The 17,611-nt window shown below is 44.3% G+C and overlaps 1 protein-coding gene across 1 annotated transcript; it reads right to left on the bottom strand.

The window, feature by feature from the left end:
- Nucleotides 1-1,238: 1,238 nt before the first annotated feature.
- On the bottom strand, nt 1,239-16,152 carry LOC124125682 (WSC domain-containing protein ARB_07870-like). Its single transcript, XM_048401868.1, has 3 exons — nt 15,800-16,152; nt 14,897-15,039; nt 1,239-1,458 (listed from the first exon to the last, which is right to left on the bottom strand). The coding sequence occupies exons 1-3, from the start codon at nt 16,143-16,145 to the stop codon at nt 1,300-1,302; spliced, it is 648 nt and encodes a 215-aa protein (XP_048257825.1). The 5' UTR covers nt 16,146-16,152; the 3' UTR covers nt 1,239-1,299.
- Between the last annotated feature and the right edge of the window lie 1,459 nt (nt 16,153-17,611).

Here is a 17,611-nt window from a genome sequence, read left to right on the forward strand (position 1 = left end):
CACGACCTAAAATTAGTGGTCCCTTTGAGTTCATTATAACCGCAGTTTACTGAACATGTTTATCAACTATCATAATGTCTCCATGCTTAAGAATACCAGACTCGGTTTAATCCAAGTTTTTCAGAACCCGCTTGTTTGTCTCGTGGGTTTTCATGCCACTTTTCATGAGATGTTTGACATTATTTATCCCCTTGGACAGTGTAAATCGAGAGTACAATATACTATTTGTCATCTCTCAGATCTCTCAGTTGTCCCATTTTACTCTCTATCTGGCATTAATCCTAAGTGAGCTCTAAGCTTGAATGAAATGGGACTTCAATGCAATGAAGTCTGGATGTTTGTTTGTTTGTTTGTTTGTTTGTTGTTTAACGCCGCACTCAGCAATATTTTAGCTATCTGACGGCTGTCTGTAATTAATCGAGTCGGGACCGGACAATCCAGTGTCATATAGCTGGACTTTTGCTGAGTGCGGCGTTAAACAAAAAAACAAACAAACAAACAAAGTGTGATGTCAGTGAAACAGTCAGGTTCGGAGAGGACACAAGTTTTATTGAGTAATCTGAAGTGATAACAGGATACAATACCAGTAAAAGCACAGGGACCTCAGCAGCACATAACAACAAAGATAATCCGGTCTTCCTTCGTAGGAGTGAGTGAGTGAGTTGGGTTTAACACCACTTTTAACAGTATTCCAGTTATACCACGGCGTGTCAGCTTAATGTTGGAGGAAAGCCCGAAATGATGCAGGTCTCAGACGTTTACCACTTCGGTGAAACCCACGAGCACGGGTACGGTGCTGACAAACCTAGAAACATAATCGGGGCGAACCAGGATTCGAACCCACAATCATAGGTTCCTGGCATGCCCAAGGGACGCCACTCTGCACAACGAATCGCGGCGCTTTAGACGACTGGGCCACCGTGCCCCCTTCTTCGTAAGATAGTGACGTATGTTTCCATCTCCCTTTATAGCGCCATAGTCATGGTCCATGGGCATTACGTAACTCATTATTGTAGCGTTGAATGTCTACATACTGCATATCACGAGACCCGTGAAGATTCCGGGGTAGAATAGGTCTTCAGCAACCCATGCTTGCCGTAAAAGGTGACTATGCTTGTCGATGAAGGCGACTAACAGGATCGGGTGGTCAGGCTCGCTGACTTGGTTGATGCATGTCATCAATCCCACTGGATTGTCTGGTCCAGACTCGATTATTTACAGACCGCCGTCATATATTGCTGAGTGCGGCGTTAAACAACAAACAACCAAACCAACCAGCATATCACGGAATTGAATAATTCACACAGCTGTAGTACAATAGATCTTATAGATGGACATCCTCCAGTCTCCGCCACACATCGTGCTTCTGTCACCAGTACAAGGAACGTTGCACTCAGTGTCGGGTCTCCTTCTGTACCAACCTTTGATGACGTCACCACAGAAGCATTCCCTTCCATTCTGTAATCAGAAGTAGCATGTTTATTACTAGCTGTGGTGTTCTGCTTATTTGGGGAAATCAACACCAAACCCTTGACAACCTGATGTAGATGTCCAAATTGTATAGAAGGGGATAAACCAACTGGAATGTGGTTCTTGTCACAATTAAATAAAAATCGTGTTACAATTTCTGCAGTTAGCCTGCAGCAGAAATATGGCTATCGCGTGGTTAGTATACGACATGTTCTGATGTACTGGCCTGGTGTGCTGGTCTGATGTATTGGTCGAAAGTACTGGTTCGGGGTAGTAATCTGGTGCAAAGTTCTGACGTATTGGTCGGATGAAAAGGTCTGATGGTCTGACCTCATGTACCAGTGTGGTGTATTGTAGGATGTTCTGACCTCATGTACCAGTGTGGTGTATTGTAGGATGTTCTGACATCATGTACCAGTGTGGTGTATTGTAGGATGTTCTGACCTCATGTACCAGTCTGGTGTATTGTAGGATGTTCTGACATCATGTACCAGTGTGGTGTATTGTAGGATGTTCTGACATCATGTACCAGTGTGGTGTATTGTAGGATGTTCTGACCTCATGTACCAGTGTGGTGTATTGGTAGGATGTTCTGACCTCATGTACCAGTGTGGTGTATTGGTAGGATGTTCTGACCTCATGTACCAGTGTGGTGTATTGGTAGGATGTTCTGACCTCATGTACAAGTGTGGTGTATTGGTAGGATGTTCTGACCTCAAGTACCAGTGTGGTGTATTGTAGGATGTTCTGACCTCATGTACCAGTCTGGTGTATTGGTAGGGTGTTCTGACATCATGTACCAGTCTGGTGTATTGGTAGGATGTTCTGACCTCATGTACCAGTGTGGTGTATTGTAGGATGTTCTGTCCTCATGTACCAGTGTGGTGTATTGTAGGATGTTCTGACATCATGTACCAGTGTGGTGTATTGGTAGGATGTTCTGTCCTCAAGTACCAGTGTGGTGTATTGGTAGGATGTTCTGTCCTCATTTACCAGTGTGGTGTATTGGTAGAATGTTCTGACATCATGTACCAGTCTGGTGTATTGTAGGATGTTCTGACCTCAAGTACCAGTGTGGTGTATTGGTAGGATGTTCTGTCCTCATGTACCAGTGTGGTGTATTGGTAGAATGTTCTGACATCATGTACCAGTGTGGTGTATTGTAGGATGTTGTGACCTCATGTACCAATGTGGTGTATTGGTAGGATGTTCTGACCTCATGTACGAGTGTGGTGTATTGGTAGGATGTTCTGACCTCATGTACCAGTGTGGTGTATTGTAGGATGTTCTGTCCTCATGTACCAGTGTGGTGTATTGTAGGATGTTCTGTCCTCATGTACCAGTGTGGTGTATTGTAGGATGTTCTGACCTCATGTACCAGTGTGGTGTATTGTAGGATGTTCTGACCTCATGTACCAGTGTGGTGTATTGTAGGATGTTCTGACCTCATGTACCAGTGTGGTGTATTGTAGGATGTTCTGACCTCATGTACCAGTCTGGTGTATTGTAGGATGTTCTGACCTCATGTACCAGTGTGGTGTATTGTAGGATGTTCTGTCCTCATGTACCAGTGTGGTGTATTGTAGGATGTTCTGTCCTCATTTATCAGTCTGGTGTATTGGTAGGATGTTCTGACCTCATGTACCAGTCTGGTGTATTGTAGGATGTTCTGACCTCATGTACCAGTCTGGTGTATTGTAGGATGTTCTGACCTCATGTACCAGTGTGGTGTATTGTAGGGTGTTCTGACCTCATGTACCAATGTGGTGTATTGTAGGATGTTCTGTCCTCATGTACCAGTCTGGTGTATCGTAGGATGTTCTGACCTCATATACCAGTAAGGTGTATTGTAGGATGTTCTGACCTCATGTACCAGTGTGGTGTATTGGTAGGATGTTCTGACCTCATGTACGAGTGTGGTGTATTGGTAGGATGTTCTGTCCTCATGTACCAGTGTGGTGTATTGGTAGGATGTTCTGACCTCATGTACCAGTGTGGTGTATTGTAGGATGTTCTGACCTCATGTACCAGTGTGGTGTATTGGTAGGATGTTCTGACCTCATGTACCAGTGTGGTGTATTGTAGGATGTTCTGACCTCATGTACCAGTGTGGTGCATTGGTAGGATGTTCTGACCTCATGTACCAGTGTGGTGTATTGGTAGGATGTTCTGACCTCATGTACCAATGTGGTGTATTGGTAGGATGTTCTGACCTTATGTACCAGTGTGGTTTATTGTAGGATGTTCTAACCTCATGTACCAGTGTGGTGTATTGTAGAATGTTCTGACATCATGTACCAGTGTGGTGTATTGTAGGATGTTCTGACATCATGTACCAGTGTGGTGTATTGTAGGATGTTCTGTCCTCATGTACCAGTCTGGTGTATTGTAGGATGTTCTGACCTCATATACCAGTCTGGTGTATTGTAGGATGTTCTGTCCTCATGTACAAGTGTGGTGTATTGTAGGATGTTCTGTCCTCATGTACCAGTGTGGTGTATTGTAGGATGTTCTGACCTCATGTACCAGTGTGGTGTATTGTAGGATGTTCTGTCCTCATGTACCAGTGTGGTGTATTGTAGGATGTTCTGACCTCATGTACCAGTGTGGTGTATTGTAGGATGTTCTGACCTCATGTACCAGTGTGGTGTATTGGTAGGATGTTCTGACCTCATGTACAAGTGTGGTGTATTGTAGGATGTTCTGTCCTCATGTACCAGTCTGGTGTATTGTAGGATGTTCTGACCTCATGTACCAGTGTGGTGTATTGGTAGGATGTTCTGTCCTCATGTACCAGTGTGGTGTATTGGTAGGATGTTCTGACCTCATGTACCAGTGTGGTGTATTGTAGGATGTTCTGACCTCATGTACCAGTGTGGTGTATTGTAGGATGTTCTGTCCTCATGTACCAGTGTGGTGTATTGTAGGATGTTCTGACCTCATGTACCAGTGTGGTGTATTGTAGGATGTTCTGACCTCATGTACAAGTGTGGTGTATTGTAGGATGTTCTGACCTCATGTACCAGTCTGGTGTATTGGTAGGATGTTCTGTCCTCATGTACAAGTGTGGTGTATTGGTTGGGTGTTCTGTCCTCATGTACCAGTGTGGTGTATTGTAGGATGTTCTGACCTCATGTACCAGTGTGGTGTATTGTAGGATGTTCTGACCTCATGTACCAGTCTGGTGTATTGGTAGGATGTTCTGTCCTCATGTACCAGTCTGGTGTATTGGTAGGATGTTCTGACCTCATGTACCAGTGTGGTGTATTGTAGGATGTTCTGACCTCATGTACCAGTGTGGTGTATTGGTAGGATGTTCTGACCTCATGTACCAGTGTGGTGTATTGCAGGATGTTCTGACCTCATGTACCAGTGTTGTGTATTGTAGGATGTTCTGTCCTCATGTACCAGTGTGGTGTATTGGTAGGATGTTCTGACCTCATGTACCAGTGTGGTGTATTGGTAGGATGTTCTGTCCTCATGTACCAGTGTGGTGTATTGTAGGATGTTCTGACCTCATGTACCAGTGTGGTGTATTGTAGGATGTTCTGACCTCATGTACCAGTGTGGTGTATTGTAGGATGTTCTGACCTCATGTACCAGTGTGGTGTATTGTAGGATGTTCTGTCCTCATGTACAAGTGTGGTGTATTGGTAGGATTTTCTGACCTCATGTACCAGTGTGGTGTATTGTAGGATGTTGTGACCTCATGTACCAGTGTGGTGTATTGTAGGATGTTCTGACCTCATGTACCAGTGTGGTGTATTGTAGGATGTTCTGACCTCATGTACCAAAATGGTGTATTGTAGGATGTTGTGACCTCATGTACCAGTGTGGTGTATTGGTAGGATGTTCTGACCTCATGTACCAGTCTGGTGTATTGTAGGATGTTCTGACCTCATGTACCAGTGTGGTGTATTGGTAGGATGTTCTGACCTCATGTACCAGTCTGGTGTATTGGTAGGATGTTCTGTCCTCATGTACAAGTGTGGTGTATTGGTAGGATTTTCTGACCTCATGTACCAGTGTGGTGTATTGTAGGATGTTGTGACCTCATGTACCAGTGTGGTGTATTGTAGGATGTTCTGACCTCATGTACCAGTGTGGTGTATTCGTAGGATGTTCTGTCCTCATGTACCAATGTGGTGTATTGTAGGATGTTCTGTCCTCATGTACCAGTGTGGTGTATTGTAGGATGTTCTGACCTCATGTACCAGTGTGGTGTATTGTAGGATGTTCTGACCTCATGTACCAGTGTGGTGTATTGTAGGATGTTCTGTCCTCATGTACCAGTCTGGTGTATTCGTAGGATGTTCTGACCTCATGTACCAGTGTGGTGTATTGTAGGATGTTCTGACCTCATGTACAAGTGTGGTGTATTGTAGGATGTTCTGACCTCATGTACCAGTGTGGTGTATTGTAGGATGTTCTGACCTCATGTACCAGTGTGGTGTATTGGTAGGATGTTCTGTCCTCATGTACCAGTGTGGTGTATTGGTAGGATGTTCTGACCTCATGTACCAGTGTGGTGTATTGGTAGGGTGTTCTGACCTCATGTACCAGTGTGGTGTATTGGTAGGATGTTCTGTCCTCATGTACCAGTGTGGTGTATTGTAGGATGTTCTGTCCTCATGTACCAGTGTGGTGTATTGTAGGATGTTCTGTCCTCATGTACCAGTGTGGTGTATTGTAGGATGTTCTGACCTCATGTACCAGTCTGGTGTATTGTAGGATGTTCTGTCCTCATGTACAAGTGTGGTGTATTGTAGGATGTTCTGACCTCATGTACCAGTGTGGTGTATTGTAGGATGTTCTGACCTCATGTACCAGTCTGGTGTATTGTAGGATGTTGTGACCTCATGTACCAGTGTGGTGTATTGGTAGAATGTTCTGTCCTCATGTACAAGTGTGGTGTATTGTAGGATGTTCTGACCTCATGTACCAGTGTGGTGTATTGTAGGATGTTCTGACCTCATGTACCAGTGTGGTGTATTGGTAGGATGTTCTGTCCTCATGTACCAGTGTGGTGTATTGGTAGGATGTTCTGACCTCATGTACCAGTGTGGTGTATTGGTAGGGTGTTCTGACCTCATGTACCAGTGTGGTGTATTGGTAGGATTTTTTGTCCTCATGTACCAGTGTGGTGTATTGTAGGATGTTCTGTCCTCATGTACCAGTCTGGTGTATTGTAGGATGTTCTGACCTCATGTACCAGTCTGGTGTATTGTAGGATGTTCTGTCCTCATATACCAGTGTGGTGTATTGTAGGATGTTCTGACCTCATGTACCAGTGTGGTGTATTGTAGGATGTTCTGTCCTCATGTACCAGTGTGGTGTATTGGTAGGATGTTCTGACCTCATGTACCAGTGTGGTGTATTGTAGGATGTTCTGACCTCATGTACCAGTCTGGTGTATTGTAGGATGTTCTGACCTCATGTACCAGTGTGGTGTATTGTAGGATGTTCTGACCTCATGTACCAGTGTGGTGTATTGGTAGGATGTTCTGACCTCATATACCAGTGTGGTGTATTGTAGGATGTTCTGACCTCATGTACCAGTCTGGTGTATTGTAGGATGTTCTGACCTCATGTACCAGTGTGGTGTATTGTAGGATGTTGTGACCTCATGTACCAATGTGGTGTATTGTAGGATGTTCTGTCCTCATGTACCAGTGTGGTGTATTGGTAGGATGTTCTGACCTCATGTACCAGTGTGGTGTATTGTAGGATGTTCTGACCTCATGTACCAGTCTGGTGTATTGTAGGATGTTCTGTCCTCATATACCAGTGTGGTGTATTGTAGGATGTTCTGTCCTCATGTACCAGTCTGGTGTATTGTAGGATGTTCTGACCTCATGTACCAGTGTGGTGTATTGGTAGGATGTTCTGACCTCATGTACCAGTGTGGTGTATTGTAGGATGTTCTGACCTCATGTACCAGTCTGGTGTATTGTAGGATGTTCTGTCCTCATGTACCAGTGTGGTGTATTGGTAGGATGTTCTGACCTCATGTACCAGTCTGGTGTATTGGTAGGATGTTCTGTCCTCATGTACCAGTGTGGTGTATTGTAGGATGTTCTGACCTCATGTACCAGTCTGGTGTATTGTAGGATGTTCTGTCCTCATGTACCAGTGTGGTGTATTGTAGGATGTTCTGTCCTCATGTACCAGTGTGGTGTATTGTAGGATGTTCTGACCTCATGTACCAGTGTGGTGTATTGTAGGATGTTCTGTCCTCATATACCAGTGTGGTGTATTGTAGGATGTTCTGACCTCATGTACCAGTGTGGTGTATTGTAGGATGTTCTGACCTCATGTACCAGTGTGGTGTATTGTAGGATGTTCTGACCTCATGTACCAGTGTGGTGTATTGTAGGATGTTCTGACCTCATGTACCAGTGTGGTGTATTGTAGGATGTTCTGTCCTCATGTACCAGTGTGGTGTATTGTAGGATGTTCTGTCCTCATGTACAAGTGTGGTGTATTGGTAGGATTTTCTGACCTCATGTACCAGTGTGGTGTATTGTAGGATGTTCTGACCTCATGTACCAGTCTGGTGTATTGTAGGATGTTCTGTCCTCATGTACCAGTGTGGTGTATTGTAGGATGTTCTGTCCTCATATACCAGTGTGGTGTATTGTAGGATGTTCTGACCTCATGTACCAGTCTGGTGTATTGTAGGATGTTCTGTCCTCATGTACCAGTGTGGTGTATTGTAGGATGTTCTGTCCTCATGTACCAGTGTGGTGTATTGTAGGATGTTGTGACCTCATGTACCAGTGTGGTGTATTGTAGGATGTTCTGACCTCATGTACCAGTGTGGTGTATTGTAGGATGTTCTGTCCTCATGTACCAGTGTGGTGTATTGTAGGATGTTCTGTCCTCATGTACCAGTCTGGTGTATTGTAGGATGTTCTGTCCTCATGTACAAGTGTGGTGTATTGGTAGGATTTTCTGACCTCATGTACCAGTGTGGTGTATTGTAGGATGTTGTGACCTCATGTACCAGTGTGGTGTATTGTAGGATGTTCTGTCCTCATGTACCAGTCTGGTGTATTGTAGGATGTTCTGTCCTCATGTACAAGTGTGGTGTATTGGTAGGATTTTCTGACCTCATGTACCAGTGTGGTGTATTGTAGGATGTTGTGACCTCATGTACCAGTGTGGTGTATTGTAGGATGTTCTGACCTCATGTACCAGTGTGGTGTATTCGTAGGATGTTCTGTCCTCATGTACCAATGTGGTGTATTGTAGGATGTTCTGACCTCATGTACAAGTGTGGTGTATTGTAGGATGTTGTGACCTCATGTACCAGTGTGGTGTATTGTAGGATGTTCTGACCTCATGTACAAGTGTGGTGTATTGTAGGATGTTCTGACCTCATGTACCAGTGTGGTGTATTCGTAGGATGTTCTGTCCTCATGTACCAATGTGGTGTATTGTAGGATGTTCTGACCTCATGTACAAGTGTGGTGTATTGTAGGATGTTGTGACCTCATGTACCAGTGTGGTGTATTGTAGGATGTTCTGACCTCATGTACAAGTGTGGTGTATTGGTAGGATTTTCTGACCTCATGTACCAGTGTGGTGTATTGTAGGATGTTGTGACCTCATGTACCAGTGTGGTGTATTGTAGGATGTTCTGACCTCATGTACAAGTGTGGTGTATTGTAGGATGTTCTGACCTCATGTACCAGTGTGGTGTATTGTAGGATGTTCTGACCTCATGTACCAGTCTGGTGTATTGGTAGGATGTTCTGACCTCATGTACCAGTGTGGTGTATTGTAGGATGTTGTGACCTCATGTACCAGTGTGGTGTATTGTAGGATGTTCTGACCTCATGTACAAGTGTGGTGTATTGTAGGATGTTCTGACCTCATGTACCAGTGTGGTGTATTGTAGGATGTTCAGACCTCATGTACCAAAATGGTGTATTGGTAGGATGTTGTGACCTCATGTACCAGTGTGGTGTATTGGTAGGATGTTCTGACCTCATGTACCAGTGTGGTGTATTGGTAGGATGTTCTGTCCTCATGTACCAGTGTGGTGTATTGTAGGATGTTCTGACCTCATGTACCAGTGTGGTGTATTGTAGGATGTTCTGACCTCATGTACCAGTGTGGTGTATTGGTAGGATGTTCTGTCCTCATGTACCAGTGTGGTGTATTGTAGGATGTTCTGACCTCATGTACCAGTGTGGTGTATTGGTAGGATTTTCTGACCTCATGTACCAGTGTGGTGTATTGTAGGATGTTGTGACCTCATGTACCAGTGTGGTGTATTGTAGGATGTTCTGACCTCATGTACAAGTGTGGTGTATTGTAGGATGTTCTGACCTCATGTACCAGTGTGGTGTATTGTAGGATGTTCTGACCTCATATACCAGTCTGGTGTATTGGTAGGATGTTCTGACCTCATGTACCAGTGTGGTGTATTGTAGGATGTTCTGACCTCATGTACCAGTGTGGTGTATTGTAGGATGTTCTGACCTCATGTACAAGTGTGGTGTATTGTAGGATGTTCTGACCTCATGTACCAGTGTTGTGTATTGGTAGGATGTTCTGTCCTCATATACCAGTCTGGTGTATTGGTAGGATGTTCTGACCTCATGTACCAGTGTGGTGTATTGTAGGATGTTCTGTCCTCATGTACAAGTGTGGTGTATTGGTAGGATTTTCTGACCTCATGTACCAGTGTGGTGTATTGTAGGATGTTGTGACCTCATGTACCAGTGTGGTGTATTGTAGGATGTTCTGACCTCATGTACAAGTGTGGTGTATTGTAGGATGTTCTGACCTCATGTACCAGTGTGGTGTATTGTAGGATGTTCTGACCTCATGTACCAGTCTGGTGTATTGGTAGGATGTTCTGACCTCATGTACCAGTGTGGTGTATTGTAGGATGTTGTGACCTCATGTACCAGTGTGGTGTATTGGTAGGATGTTCTGACCTCATGTACCAGTGTTGTGTATTGTAGGATGTTCTGTCCTCATGTACCAGTGTGGTGTATTGGTAGGATGTTCTGACCTCATGTACCAGTGTGGTGTATTGGTAGGATGTTGTGACCTCATGTACCAGTGTGGTGTATTGTAGGATGTTCTGTCCTCATGTACCAGTGTGGTGTATTGTAGGATGTTCTGTCCTCATGTACCAGTCTGGTGTATTGTAGGATGTTCTGACCTCATGTACCAGTGTGGTGTATTGGTAGGATGTTCTGACCTCATGTACCAGTCTGGTGTATTGGTAGGATGTTCTGACCTCATGTACCAGCCTGGTGTATTGTAGGATGTTCTGTCCTCATGTACCAGTGTGGTGTATTGGTAGGATGTTCTGACCTCATGTACCAGTGTGGTGTATTGTAGGATGTTCTGTCCTCATGTACCAGTGTGGTGTATTGGTAGGATGTTCTGACCTCATGTACCAGTGTGGTGTATTGGTAGGATGTTCTGACCTCATGTACAAGTGTGGTGTATTGTAGGATGTTCTGACCTCATGTACCAGTCTGGTGTATTGTAGGATGTTCTGACCTCATGTACCAGTGTGGTGTATTGTAGGATGTTCTGTCCTCATGTACCAGTGTGGTGTATTGTAGGATGTTCTGACCTCATGTACCAGTGTGGTGTATTGTAGGATGTTCTGACCTCATGTACCAGTGTGGTGTATTGTAGGATGTTCTGACCTCATGTACCAGTGTGGTGTATTGTAGGATGTTCTGACCTCATGTACCAGTGTGGTGTATTGGTAGGATGTTCTGTCCTCATGTACCAGTGTGGTGTATTGGTAGGATGTTCTGACCTCATGTACCAGTGTGGTGTATTGGTAGGATGTTCTGACCTCATATACCAGTGTGGTGTATTGGTAGGATGTTCTGACCTCATGTACCAGTGTGGTGTATTGGTAGGATGTTCTGTCCTCATGTACCAGTGTGGTGTATTGGTAGGATGTTCTGACCTCATGTACCAGTGTGGTGTATTGGTAGGATGTTCTGACCTCATATACCAGTGTGGTGTATTGGTAGGATGTTCTGACCTCATGTACCAGTGTGGTGTATTGGTAGGATGTTCTGACCTCATGTACCAGTGTGGTGCATTGGTAGGATGTTCTGACCTCATGTACCAGTCTGGTGTATTGGTAGGATGTTCTGACCTCATGTACCAGTGTTGTGTATTGTAGGATGTTCTGACCTCATGTACCAGTGTGGTGTATTGGTAGGATGTTCTGTCCTCATGTACCAGTGTGGTGTATTGGTAGGATGTTCTGACCTCATGTACCAGTGTGGTGTATTGGTAGGATGTTCTGACCTCATATACCAGTGTGGTGTATTGGTAGGATGTTCTGACCTCATGTACCAGTGTGGTGTATTGGTAGGATGTTCTGACCTCATGTACCAGTGTGGTGCATTGGTAGGATGTTCTGACCTCATGTACCAGTCTGGTGTATTGGTAGGATGTTCTGACCTCATGTACCAGTGTTGTGTATTGTAGGATGTTCTGTCCTCATGTACCAGTGTGGTGTATTGTAGGATGTTCTGACCTCATGTACAATTGTGGTGTATTGTAGGATGTTCTGACCTCATGTACCAGTGTGGTGTATTGTAGGATGTTCTGACCTCATGTACCAGTCTGGTGTATTGGTAGGATGTTCTGACCTCATGTACCAGTCTGGTGTATTGTAGGATGTTCTGTCTTCATGTACCAGTCTGGTGTATTGTAGGATGTTCTGACCTCATGTACCAGTGTGGTGTATTGGTAGGATGTTCTGACCTCATGTACCAGTCTGGTGTATTGGTAGGATGTTCTGACCTCATGTACCAGTGTGGTGTATTGGTTGGGTGTTCTGACCTCATGTACCAATGTGGTGTATTGGTAGGATGTTCTGTCCTCATGTACCAGTGAGGTGTATTGTAGGATTTTCTGACCTCATGTACCAGTGTGGTGTATTGGTAGGATGTTCTGACCTCATGTACCAGTGTGGTGTATTGTAGGATGTTCTGACCTCATGTACCAGTCTGGTGTATTCGTAGGATGTTCTGACCTCATGTACCAGTCTGGTGTATTGTAGGATGTTCTGACCTCATATACCAGTCTGGTGTATTGGTAGGATGTTCTGACCTCATGTACCAATGTGGTGTATTGTAGGATGTTCTGACCTCATGTACCAGTGTGGTGTATTGTAGGATGTTCTGACCTCATGTACCAGTGTGGTGTATTGTAAGGTATTCTGACCTCATGTACCAGTGTGGTGTATTGTAGGGTGTTCTCACCTTATGTACCAGTGTGGTGTATTGTAGGATGTTCTGTCCTCATGTACCAGTGTGGTGTATTGGTAGGACTTTCTGACCTCATGTACCAGTGTGGTGTATTGTAGGATGTTGTGACCTCATGTACCAGTGTGGTGTATTGTAGGATGTTCTGACCTCATGTACCAGTGTGGTGTATTGGTAGGATTTTCTGACCTCATGTACCAGTGTGGTGTATTGGTTGGGTGTTCTGACCTCATGTACCAGTGTGGTGTATTGGTAGGATGTTCTGACCTCATGTACGAGTGTGGTGTATTGGTAGGATTTTCTGACCTCATGTACCAGTGTGGTGTATTGGTAGGATGTTCTGACCTCATGTATTGGTGTGGTGTATTGTAGGATGTTCTGACCTCATGTACCAGTGTGGTGTATTGGTAGGATGTTCTGACCTCATGTACCAGTGTGGTGTATTGCAGGATGTTCTGACCTCATGTACCAGTCTGGTGTATTGGTAGGATGTTCTGACCTCATGTTTCAATGTGGTGTATTGTAGGATGTTCTGACCTCATGTACCAGTGTGGTGTATTGTAGGATGTTCTGACCTCATGTACCAATGTGGTGTATTGGTAGGATGTTCTGACCTCATGTACGAGTGTGGTGTATTGGTAGGATTTTCTGTCCTCATGTACCAGTGTGGTGTATTGTAGGATGTTCTGACCTCATGTACCAGTGTGGTGTATTGGTAGGATGTTCTGTCCTCATGTACCAGTCTGGTGTATTGTAGGATGTTGTGACCTCATGTACCAGTGTGGTGTATTGGTAGGATGTTCTGTCCTCATGTACCAGTCTGGTGTATTGTAGGATGTTGTGACCTCATGTACCAGTGTGGTGTATTGTAGGATGTTCTGTCCTCATGTACCAGTGTGGTGTATTGTAGGATGTTCTGTCCTCATGTACCAGTGTGGTGTATTGTAGGATGTTCTGACCTCATGTACCAGTGTGGTGTATTGTAGGATGTTCTGACCTCATGTACAAGTGTGGTGCATTGGTAGAATGTTCTGTCCTCATGTACAAGTGTGGTGTATTGTAGGATGTTCTGACCTCATGTACAAGTGTGGTGTATTGTAGGATGTTCTGTCCTCATGTACCAGTGTGGTGTATTGGTAGGATGTTCTGACCTCATGTACCAGTGTGGTGTATTGGTAGGATGTTCTGACCTCATGTACCAGTGTGGTGTATTGGTAGGATGTTCTGACCTCATGTATCAGTCTCATGTACTCGTCTAACGTGTTGATCTGATTACTAGACTCATGAACTGAGCTCATGTTTTGGTGGGGCGGTCGGGTAGCCTAGTGGTTAAAGCGTTCGCTCGTCACGCCGAAGCCCCGGGTTCGATTCCCGACATGGGTACAATGTGTGAAGCCCATTTCTGGTGTCCCCCGCCGTGATATTGCTGGAATATTGCTAAAAGCGGCGTAAAATCAAACTCACTCACTCACTCATGTGTTGGTCTAATATGCTGGTACAAAAAACAAGAACCATCCTCCATTTACTCCCGTTATACGACATGCAATAGGGGACCTTATTCCTACCAAATGTGCGAGGGGATAGTGTCAAGTAAGCATGTGCCTCGATAGTGTTTGCATCGCTACTACTGAATATATTAAATATTCACCCCTTAATACCAGGTGCACCCCTACTGATATCAACTTTTCACGCCACATTAATTTCAGGGATTAATAACTTCCCAATGGTAGCATGTTCCGTAACTGAGATAGCCAGCATCTTGCCTCGAATTGATATTATTTTTAATATCTTACCCTTCTGTAACATAAGGGAAGAAAAAATAATGTTTATCAATGTTATAATATATTGAAGTTCATTCTTATAGACGATTTTGAATGAAAATAGACTTGCTTTTCTTTTTCAAGCCAGCTTTATATTCAAATATATACAAAAAGTCTAAGTATTCCTGCTTGGTAGCTTTCCTCGACCAGTGCGTTGGCCAAGTGTGGCATGGCGACTGTGAAAGAAACAGTTAGAAACAGCTACTGATCACTACTGAAACTGCTTTGAAAATGAAATAGTGATGTTTCTTTCTGGTAGGCTTGGTTGGAGATGTGATTAATGGTATATGCATTGTTGACGGTTGAGGCAAAAACATATTGAATAACATCTTTGTGTACCTCCACTCCAAAGTGGGTGTCGTTGATTCCGTGGCAGTGCAGCTTGCAAGTTTCAATTGTCAGGTCTGTATCTCTCACAAGATGGCTGCCTGGAAGGACGCGAGACGCATCATCTTCGTAGCACCCAACGTATGTGTGTGAGTCTGTAAGATTGGATTATTAAGGAAGATCACGAGATGACAAAAATAAATTTGATGTCATCAGTCACAAGTGATAGGTTACGAAATACATGCATGGTGTATATTACAATGGAAAGGGGGCGGTCGGGTAGCCTAGTGGTTAAAGCGTTCGCTCGTCACGCCGAAGACCCGTGTTCGATTACCGATATGGGTACAATGTGTGAAGCCCATTTCTGGTGTCCCCTGCTGGAATATTGCTAAAAGCATACTCACTGACTCCCTCACTCACTCATACCATGGAAAAACTCGTGAAGATCCGGAGTAGAATAGGTCTTCAGCAACGCATGCTTGCAGTAAAAGGCGACTATGCTTGTCGTGAAAGACGACTAAAGGGATCGGGTGGTTGATGCATTTCATCGATCCCAATTGCGTGGATCGATGCTCATGATGTCAATCACTGGATTGTCTGGTCCATACTCGATTATTTACAGACCGCCGTCATACAGCTAGAATATTGCTGAGTGTGGCGTTAAGCAACAAACAAACAAACAAAGGAAAGGATAAAAAGGCGTGTCGCCACTCAACATGATAAAACAGTGAAAAGGAAAGGATGAAAAGGGTGACATAATATCATAGACAGGATATCATCAAATTAACTTTTACCCCATGAGTACTTAATATTTGAGATTATTATTATTATTTTAAAAAATGTTATTATTAACACTGCTTCCGGAATGACATCCCCATAATGGCAGTGGCAGGGGACGTGTCCAGCTACACCTACCCTCAGGACATGGCGTAGTAGAAGTCGTAGTTGGTGGAGTCGTTGGCTGATTAGTAGTGGGTGTAGTTGGTGTGGTGGTAGTTGTAGTTGATAGAGTCGTGGTTGTTGCCGTAATTGGTGTCGTGGTGGTGGTAGTTGAAAGAGTCATGGTTGTTGTTGTAATTGGTGTCGTCCTTGATGTCGTGGAAGTCAATGTAGCTGTTGTCGTGGCGGTCGTAGTTGTCGCTGTCACTGGTGCTGCGGTTGTGGAGGTAGTGACTCCTGGGGCCAGACAGAGGTATTTAACCCCTGCTTCAACTGGCACACAAACCTCCTTCTCTTTACATGGGCGGTTGTGACAAGTCATCCTCTGAGACCCTTTCTGCAAACACATTTGAAAAACTTTCCAGTTTCTAAATTTTAGATTTCAGTTAGGAATATCCAAACAGGATGTAATACTATCAGGTGAGTTGAAAAGGGGTTTAACGTCGCGTCCAAGATTATTGTACTTATATAGCGACGTCTATGCACGTGTATGTATGTGTGTGGCTGCTTGTACTAGTCCGGACTGATGCTGATTTAAAGTGCTAGCACACTGAGATACCATGCCGCAGTTTAACATGAATACCCCACTCAGACACAGTATACTGACTCCGAGCCGACCAGTCCTTGTTTTAGCCCCTTAATGCCGAGCACCAGACAGGGTAACAACAAGTACCATCTTTTAACGTCTTTTGGTATGAAGGGGCCGTGGATCGAACCCCGGACCTTCCGCTCTCCGGGCGGACGCTCTACCACTAGGCGGTTTGCATTACTATCATTCAGTGATAAAAAAACGGTTGTAAATTGTAAACAAATCATGATGATTTCCAGACAATGAGGGGACACGGGTGGCCCAGTCGACTGTGCAGAGTTGCTTCCCATGCCAGAAACCTATGGTTGTGGGTTCGAATCCCGGTTCGCCACAATTATGTTTCTAGGTTTGTCAGCACCATACCCGTGCTCGTGGGTTTCACCGAAGTGGTAAACGTCTTAGACCTACATGATGACAGGGGACACTGCAAGGGTCTTCACTGTTTGTATCCAGCAATGTTATGACGGGGGACTTGTTCATTGCCAGGAGTGAGTGAGTTGGGTTTAACGCCGCTTTTAACAGTATTCCAGTTTTATCACGGCGTGTCAGCTTAATGTAGGAGGAAAGCCCGAAGTGATGAAGGTCTAAGACGCTTACCACTTCGGTGAAACCCATGAGCACGGGTATGGTGCTGACAAACCCACAATCACAGGTTTCTGGCGTGCCCAAGGGACAGCGCACAGCGAAACTCGGCACCTTAGATGACTGGGCCACCCGTGCCCCCGTTTATATTGAATGTGATGTTATTGATGGTTTCTGGAGCGGAACAGCCACTGAACCAGTACCTTTAAGGTGTATTTCATGTTACAGCATTTGCCATTCTGTTTGGCATAATCACATGTTACAAGTCATCTGTGGAACGTTTCATGTGATATTTATGGTCTGCATGCAAAGTCGAAAGTGATATAGTATCTATACTTCAGCCATTCCTGAGCCCTGTCTTATTCTAATGTTATAGACAGCACTTCTCATCGTCAGCATTGAGTTATTCAACGAAAAATGCGTGTAGTCGTACTCCTTTTAGTAACTTATTCGACGTAATATGCGTCCAGGGCGCTCTCAAAATTAGAAATATGGGACTCTTAGTAGAAAATTATTTTGGTGAAAAAGAACAAAGTTAAAAGATCGTAAATTTCGTGGTTTTTGCTGACAGCCTGAAATGATTATACGACAGATAAATTTTTCCAGAATTCAATTGC

The sequence above is a fragment of the Haliotis rufescens genome, unplaced genomic scaffold, assembly GCF_023055435.1.
Source record: "Haliotis rufescens isolate VD_foot unplaced genomic scaffold, xgHalRufe1.0.p SCAF_24, whole genome shotgun sequence".
In the NCBI taxonomy this organism is placed as follows: Eukaryota; Metazoa; Mollusca; class Gastropoda; order Lepetellida; family Haliotidae; genus Haliotis; species Haliotis rufescens.